This window comes from Propithecus coquereli, unplaced genomic scaffold, assembly GCF_000956105.1.
Source record: "Propithecus coquereli isolate 6110/MARCELLA unplaced genomic scaffold, Pcoq_1.0 Scaffold100, whole genome shotgun sequence".
Classification (NCBI taxonomy): domain Eukaryota; kingdom Metazoa; phylum Chordata; class Mammalia; order Primates; family Indriidae; genus Propithecus; species Propithecus coquereli.
The window spans coordinates 915482-924667 of record NW_012133859.1 but is presented as its reverse complement, the minus strand read 5'-3'; the positions used below and the strand labels follow the sequence as shown (position 1 = coordinate 924667).

General features: G+C 39.3%; 1 protein-coding gene across 1 annotated transcript in view; it reads left to right on the top strand.

Moving 5' to 3' along the window:
• DNAH5 (dynein, axonemal, heavy chain 5) overlaps positions 1 to 9186 on the top strand; it is a 291357-nt gene that overhangs the window by 188475 nt on the left and 93696 nt on the right. Inside the window, exons 45-48 of the mRNA XM_012642647.1 lie at positions 32 to 204; positions 4824 to 4954; positions 8250 to 8403; positions 8862 to 9129. Coding sequence (XP_012498101.1) covers positions 32 to 204; positions 4824 to 4954; positions 8250 to 8403; positions 8862 to 9129 — 726 coding nt within the window. The remainder of the gene's footprint in view (positions 1 to 31; positions 205 to 4823; positions 4955 to 8249; positions 8404 to 8861; positions 9130 to 9186) is intronic.

Sequence of the window (9186 nt, the reverse complement as noted above, 5' to 3'; positions counted from 1 at the left end):
AAACTTAATGGATTCTTTTTTCCCACCAAAGGTGAAACATCTGAGGAGGGTGATGCTGAAATGCCCAAAATTTATGAGCCAATTGAATCTTTCAGTCAGCTAAAAGAGCGTCTGAATATGTTCCTGCAGCTGTATAATGAGAGCATCCGCGGCGCTGGCATGGACATGGTGTTCTTTGCAGATGCGATGGTTCACTTAGTCAAGGTACAGTAGCTGCGGGAGTAGAGCCTTGACAAAGTGATAGACACTTGGCTTCACGCCAGAATCCTCTCCTCTTCTGATTTTCATCTCCTAGGAGAATATCCAGTTTAAAAATAAAGTCAATGCTATCTTCCAATTTAATTTCTAAACTGAATGCAGCATGTCACACCTTGTAGGATTGAAATAAGAGCACGTGTATTTCAAATGTGGTGTGATGTGATAATTTTATTCAGTGTTGCTACACAGCTTCCAGCTCAATGTTTTCACCCCCTAGGATGAATATGGTTGACATCTGAGTTCAAAGCATAGGCAAAGCCTGCTTATTTTTGTCTCATGTAAAGAATATCTTATTAAAAAAGTGCATAAACCTTGAGGACATTATGCTAAGTGAAATAAGCCAGGCACACAAAAGGGCAAATACTGTATGACTCCACTCATATGAGGTACCTGGAGTAGTCAGAATCATGGAGACAGAAAGTAGAATGGAGAATGCCAGGGGCTGGGTGGAGAGGGGATTGGGGCCGAAGAAAAGTTTTAGAGATGGCTGTTGGTGGTGGTTGCATGATCTTGTGAATGTACTTCATGTTATTGAACCACACACTTAAATGGTTATGATGGTAAATTTTATGTTATGTGCATTTTACCACAATTAAAAATAATTTAAAAAACAACATACAGTTGACTGAGCAGATGAAAATTCTATTAGAATGAAATCCACCAGGAAAGTGTAGTTTCCATTCTACTTTGTCATATGAGTCTTTGCAGTATATGTTTTTAGGACAGTTGGTCCTCAAAGGTTGGAAGTAAAATATATTATTTTACTTGAAAACTTGTGCTCTAATTTATGTATGGTGCAAAATAATACCATTTAAAATTCGTTGTTGATATTCACACTTTGTTGACATCAATTGCTTTTTCAGACTACATCTTTTCAGTTAGAAAGAAAGCAATTGGAGGTTGTCTTCCATGACTTATGTTTAACCATGAGGAACGATTGCGTGATTACAAATTGTCATTTCTAATAATTACTGAATCTTACAAATAAGGGTTTTAGAGGTTATCTAACCAACCCTCCCTCTGAAAATGGGGATTGCCTCGGTGCAAGAAGGAGAGGGAAGCATTTCTGCAAGGCTGGCATAAGTCAGAGTCTGTCCTGGGGCAGCGTTCTGCAGTCTCAGGGCGCTTAGCTTGGCAACTCTGTGACGTCTCAGAATCAGAGACATCTGTACTGAGCCCAAATGTCCTTCCGAAGCCAAATGCAAATAGCATGTTGAAATTAGCTCCTAATTTATAGTTGATTAAAAATTGTTTCCGGAAGAATGAATGTTCTGTTATATTCAATAATTAAAAGGAAGAAAAAAAGAGAAAAACATATTTTCCAAATGAGATGTACCAGAGGCAACTTCATGACAAATTGTCTATTGGAGACAGGATCTGATTGGCCTGGTATTTCAAAACAACTCAAATTGAAGATGAGGTTATTTATGTTCGTCTTGTGCTGGAGCAAGTTCACTAGAACTGTTTTCCCCCGTGTTTCGCAGCCCAGACAACATGCGATGAGGCTTTCTTTGCTCCGTCTGGGCATGACAGTGGTGGCGTGGGTGCCTCGGCTCGGGCCCTTGCCAGTGTTTTCCTTCACTCTCAGCCTCTTGCCTGTCTCCTCTGGAACTGGCCAAAGAATGCGTGACTGCAGTTTTTGAGCTAAAATGCCACGTTCCTCTCCATCTTCTAGACTGACCCTCTGTTCTACTCTCTTGTCTTCTTTGCACAGTGCATTTACATTTTGTGTCGTGCGGGCCTGCGCCTTGAAATATGTGGCCTAGTTACAGGCATGGTAGCAGCCAAGAGACAGAATTGGAGACAAAAACTGCAGCCAAACAGGATGTGATAGGAGACCAAGTATATTTCTTAGTTTCTGTCTTAATTAAAGTATTGATTTTCTTTCAACACAGAGTGTATCTCTGTAATGTCCCTTTTGCCTCTTTGGAGGAAGTTCAAACTAGAGAGCATATGGCCTCTCATGATCTGGCCCCTGCCTACCCACCAGCCTCGTGTAATCCGGAAAAACGAACTGCTGTTGGTCAAACACATCGCGATCCTGGAGCGCCTCACCAATATGCATCCCCTGCCCATACTGTGTTGTGTAGAGTTTATCTGTTTGTGTGTCTGTCTCCCCTATTGGAAGGTAAGCCTGTGAGGGTGAGCACCCCGCCTTCACAGGATGAGCTGCTGCTGGGATGGTCACATGGGAGACTCTTGATAAACCCTCTGGAATTTAAGCAAGTCCCCAATATGGCCCTAAATAACCCTTTGCTGCTATTTCCTTACCCCATGCTGAAGTGCCCACCGGATAGGGAAACCTCGGGCTTTTTGCTGACTCTGAGATTTTGTGTGTCCCATTAGTTCTTCTTAAAATGTAGCCCAAACCCTGCCTAGCCTGCCACCTTCTTTGTGTAATAAACTTCTAGTCATCTTGCAAGATCCGGATCAAATTCCAGCTCCACACCTAAGACTTGGCATGCCATGCCCAGGTGGCAGTGTTTTCTCTGCATTCTGTCCTTCAATTGCCATCGTTCCAGTCTCTGTGCCAGGGTTCACCATGGTGCATTACCCTGTCTGTCTCCCCTGCAGGCCAGGATGAGCATTGTTAACTTTTAAATATTTGCTTATGGAGTTAAAAAATGAATCTCTCTCTCTCACAATTCGTATATAACAGAAAAAATCACCACATTTGAGAGTCTCACATTTCGGTGTTTTCTCCTATAATCACTGTTTTTAACTAGATCATGAGATTTTTTGTGACTGTTTTTGAAGGCTTTTGTTTATTTATTTTTTAATTTCAATAGATTTAGGGGGTACAAGTGTTTTTTTTGTTACATGGTTGAATTATATAGTGGCGAAGTCTGGGCTTTTAGTGTACCCATCACTGGAATAGTATACATCGAATCCCATAGATAGTTTCTGACCCCTCACCCTCCTCCGATCCTGTCTCCTTCCAAATCTCCAAAGTCCTTTATTCCACTCTGTGTGGCCATGTATACCCACTATTCAGCTCCCACTTATAAGTGAATACATGTGGTGTTTGTGTATCTTGAGATACTTCACGTAGGATTATGAAATGAATGCTTCTATATGTTTATGCATGTATCTGTTCATTTATCAAATATGTTTTGAGGGTTTATTGTGTGTCCCAAACTGGAAATGGAAAATTTTAATATAAGAACTCAGCCTAGTCACAGGCAAAATAGTTGAGATGAAGATTCCTGAATACCTAATTAACAAAATTTATATAACCCCCTAATATATTTACCTGCATCAAACAAAGGAAATGACTGATGGTTGAAAGGTGGCAACCAAGGAAAGACACCGGAGGTTCTAGTGTGGCTTCAGGTAGATCCTTACCTGCCCTGTCTGTTTCTTTCGAAGTTGTACCAGGGGCGATATGAACAGACTTGTAGGACCCCCTCCACCCACAATGACTTTGGAGAGCAGAGGGATGAGTAGGAGGCTGGGAAAACAGGGCTTAAGCACCCAACTGTCGAGCAGGTTCTCAGGGTCCACATAAAGACTGGAAAAATGGTCTCCTTCTCCTAGAGTTCACATTAAATTTGGGGAAGTAATCCAAAACCCAAGGATATTCCCAACAGGAATAGAATATACCCCACTAGAAGAGGGAATTCTGAGAAAGGACATTTAACGAAACCTTGGCAGAATGCAGAGCCGCAGTCACCCCGGGAAGTTTCCCCAGCCACGGAGAAGTGACTCCTTGCAGCCCCCCAACCATCATTTGTCTAAGAAAAGTGGATATTGCAGCAATACCTCAGGCTCAAACTGCAGTTAGGAGGGAAAGAGAAATCGTTATTGCATAAAGTATTAAAAAAAAGAGTGTCAAAGAGAATTCCATGCCAACTCTCTTCTAAGTGGGGTGGGAAGCCTGGTAGTGTAAGTAGTTCATTCAGTACTAAAGCCAAATATACATGGACTGCTACCATGAAAGGGATTTGCAATGGTCTGGGGCTGCTGACCAGTGTGGAGTGGTCTTCTGACCCATCTATAATCACTTCTGGTAGATATGTTAGGTATCATTGTCTTTCCCAAATAATGAGAGAGTGCTTATGCTACTTTTTTTCTTTAAAAATTTGAACATCTATACCGTATTTTGAGTTCCTTCCCTTCAATTTAAAGTCTCTATTGCTTTACAAATGTGGAGGATATTCTAACCAACTGCATACAGGAGTAGACATTATTCTGCCATTTCTGATCTGTTTCCTGTCACACTGCGTTAGGTTGGCCAAACCAAAAGGAAACCTCGAAGTCCCCTTTATCTACCTCCTTCAAACCCCAGAGCAAGCACAGTCGACTGTGTGCTGACTTTCTATGCTGGTGCCTTCCCAGTTCCTAAAGGCACAATCCACTGGCCCCACCCCATCCCAGGCACTCTAAATGCTATTCTATTTCAGAAATGCTTTTGTTCTTCCAACCAGTGAATCTCTCCAGTCTGATCTTGAGACACCTGTGTTCTCCAAAATAATTATTTGGTCTTATTCTTATATGGAATAAATAGGGAAAAATAGAATGTTTACATATTGAAAGATACATGCCTTTTCTATTCCACATTACAGATCTCTCGAGTCATTCGTACTCCTCGGGGAAATGCCCTCCTGGTTGGGGTGGGCGGATCGGGAAAGCAGAGCCTGACAAGGTTGGCTTCATTCATTGCTGGCTATACTTTCTTCCAGATCACGCTGACAAGGTAACACGCTTTTACTTTGACCTAAATGGTTTTTGATAAAAGGTTCTCAGAGGCCACCTGAAGTCAAGAATACATTTTTCTTAAATATAATCACAGTAATTTTCCTTCTTGAATGTTAACTTATTGTCTTTCTCTTTCAACCTCTATCATAGCCCATGAAAATTTCACATTAATAATTTGCTTTTGAAATATTTCATTTTCTCATTTAGTGAATAGCTGCCTCCATGGTTTTTTTTATTTTATATATGATATGAGTATTATGTATATTCCTTTTCATGCATTTCAGAAGAAATTTATCCCAATTAAGTGTTAATTCAGATTTCAAGATTGTTAATACAATGAAAAAATAAAAAAAATTTATATTGATTTACTCCGTTCAAACATTTAAAATATTTATTTTAAATACATAAAGTACTGTCTGTGTGTCAGGCACTGGTTAGGTGAACAAAGTAAATGTAGTCTGTGTCCTCACAGAGCTTATAGGAACTGAAGGGGGAAAGACAATTGAGCAACTCGTTCAATAAGGTGTGATTTGTAGGTACTAACTATGACGAATGCAGACCAAATCCTGTGGAAGCGCCTAACCTAGTTCAGAGGATGATCAGAAAAGAATTCCTGAAGAAAGAGATTAAACTGAAACTTCAAGATGTGCAGGACTTATCTCAGAGAAGAAGAGCAGTAAAGAATGTTCCAGGCAGAAGGATTAACATATGTGAAGTCAGCTCTGGAAGAAGTTAAATATTGCTGAGTATAAGAACGTAACGTAGCAAGTAAGAAGGGAAGAGAGATGGAGGCCTTTAAAAGGGTGATAAAGATTTGGGACTTCATCCTAAAGCAGTAGGAAACCATTGATGAGTTGCTGCTGGGGAGGACGTGTCCGATTTGCATGTACAGAAAATGGATGGAAGGAACTAAATTTGAGCAGTTCTAAGGCTGCCTCAGGGGTCTGGGTCAGCTATGATGGTATAATGAGTGGTAGCAATGAGAATGGAGAAATGGAGAGTGGAGATGCAAGAGATTGTTAGGAAGCTGGAGCTCTTGGACTTGGTGCGTCCTGGTTTCTGGCTCGGGAAACTAGCTAGCTGGTGCTGCTGCTCACCAAGACAGGGAACCCTGGAAGAGTAGTCCTCCGCTGAGTATGTGCAGTGCAGGGAGAAAACAGAATTAGAAAGTGAAGAGTAAACGTGAAGAGATAAGCGGGGGTGATTCACAGAGGTTGAAATAGAATTTCAAGGTTAACCAAGATAAGGTTAGAAGCAGGAAGCTAGTTTGGGAAGTTTTGTTGAGCTGAAAATTATTGGAGGTTAATTTCTAGGTGTGGAAGCAGGAAGTCCTTCCTGCTGGGCATCGATGAGGAAAACATGCTGCTGACCCGTCTTTCTGAGGGAGGCCCATAGACACCTGCTAGGACACAGGCTGAAAGTTATTAACGTTGGGTTTGGAGATCCAGATATTCAAGCTATTGTTGTTACACAATGCACTGAACTATAGGGTTCTTCTTGGAGAATAAATGCAAAGATTGCTGTTTTAGTCAAGTACTAGGACAGAGAGAAATAATTCTAGTCACTTTGTGTGTAATTCTTCTAGTTTGTGGATAGAAGCTGAGCTAGATAAAAGATCACCTACACGGAAGCATTTGTACCCTCATAATACTCTGAAATAAAAATAAGTAGATAAATAAATAAGAAAGATCACCTACACAGAAAAGGATCAGACTCTGAGATTTTTATTCCTAACATTTGTATAAAACCTTGTAGTTTTCAAAGCACTTTTACATGCGTGAGCTAATTTTATTTTCAAAAGAACTTTGTGAGTTAGTAGAACAGATAGCAATAGCCCATCTTGCAGCTGAAGCTCAGAGAGGCTATGAATTGCCTGACATCCAAGATCTAGCTGGCAATTGATTGTAGGATTTCTGGTTTCTAGTCTGGTGTGACTTGTACTGCATCACGATGCCTCAGCAAACATATCCCACCACAACTCTCAGAGGGACAAATTATTCCCTCTACCTGTCATACTGGGAATGATCCATTCCTGACAAAATGAAGGGCTAAGCTCTTCCTTTCCTTTTCACAGCCTTTGAGATATTATCTTACTCCTTAAGCCTTTGCACAGCCATGTGGCCAAGGCTGGGATGCAGGAGCCTCACATTTGGGAAGCACAACCATTTGTTAGATGTCTCAGATCATAGTATTTGAGGAAGTTGGCCCTTGAGATCCAGGAAACTGGGTTGAAAAATTTCCCCACATCACAGGAAGCTGGGTGGGATGTTTTCCTTTGTTTGTTTTTTTTAAAGGGGGACTATATTTTTGAAATGTTTTCTTTTCTGATCTCTTGGATGTCACTTCTTTAAATGTCTTATAGAAATACTGATGCATGGCTGTGATATTTCCAGTCCTAGGGTTTAGCTTATAGATGTTAAAAGCAAATAGAGTTAAATATTTAGTAACTTTTTAAAAATCACGTGGTCATTTGCTCTTGTGCTCTGAATTCTGAGTTTATTTAGTGACTCAAAATACAAATAATAATTTAGTACGTCTGAGTCTTCAGGATTGGAATATTTTCATTTATGCTTTCGGTGGTAATGGACTACTCCATATTGGAACCTCTCTAACGTTTTTTGATTGTAGGCTGGCTTTCATTTAAAGATAGCTTTTGATAGTGAAAGAAGATTTAGAGTGGGTTATTTTATAACATTTCCAGCTATTCTACTACAGTGTATTGATTGCTCAGAAAATGAACTCTTTTATGTAGAATACAAAGATGCAATGATAATAATGGTGTTGGGGATGAGGAAGAGCAACTCCCACACCCCATGTAATCAAATTGAATTGGTTTAGTTTAGTTTAATTTATGAAATGTCTTCTAAAATACCAATTGTATATGGGTGCTTAATAAACTAATTTGACTTTTCTATTATCATTGCCAAAAAAAACCATTTTCAAAATGATATATATAAACATCTGTACCCCCATAATATGCTGAAATAAAAAAAAAATGATATATATACACATTCAAATGACATTTGGTTATAGTAAAAATTTTATTTTTGTTTCAGGTTGACTTTTCACTCTAGTTTTTTTTTGTGTGAAAATATAATTAATTATAATTATAATGAAATGTGGAACTTTAAAAATCAATCAACTACTAACATTCATATACAATATATACTTATATCATGGAACAAAATCAGCATTTTTTAGTTAGCTAAATAGCATAAAACATTGTTATAAGGTTTTTTTCCTCACCATGAAAATATTTTTTAGCTAATGATCCAATGATAATGTTTCTTTAGATCCTACAACACATCAAATCTGATGGAAGATCTAAAGGTTTTGTATAGAACGGCTGGTCAACAAGGCAAAGGAATCACATTTATTTTCACAGACAATGAGATTAAAGATGAGTCATTTTTGGAATATATGAACAATGTTTTATCGTCGGGTGAGGTAGGAGCTTGTTTGTTCTGCATGTGTTTTCTCTCTTCAGATTTCCTCCAACTTAGAGCTCTCTGTACTTCCTTCCATTAGAGTTTTGAGTAAGTGCTGTTGGAGATTAGGTGATCAGTATGTTTTCTATGGGGTTTTTAAAGACTAAAACTCCCCATCAAAATGTGGAGGTAAGCATTTAAAATGTCAGTGAATGCCCCAAGTGACAAATGAAAAAACAGAGTAGGGAGGCTAGAAGGAAAGCTGATTCGATTTTTAGTTTACCCCCTGCCAGGGCTACAACTTTGCAGGTAATAACAGAATCATTTGTGTATTTTAAAATGTGGTGAATTTCATCTTGAAAACTTTCAGTTAATTTTCTAAAGGTGAGCTTAAGAACACAAATACATACAGAGCTCTGTATTTTGATTTGTTTTCATGTGTGTATACTGTATTTGAAAACCTGTACTTCTTTTAAGGTCTCCAACCTATTTGCTAGAGATGAAATTGATGAAATTAACGGTGATCTGACATCAGTCATGAAAAAAGAATACCCCAGGCGCCCTGCTACCAATGAGAACCTGTATGACTACTTCATGAGTCGGGTCCAACAGAATCTTCATATCGTGCTCTGTTTTTCACCAGTGGGGGAGAAATTTCGAAACCGAGCTTTGAAGTTCCCAGCCCTTATCTCAGGATGCACTATTGACTGGTTCAGCCGATGGCCTAAGGATGCTTTAGTTGCTGGTTAGTGTGGTGGAAACATGTCAAGGGCATGGTTTACAGTGTTTGTTTATTTACTTA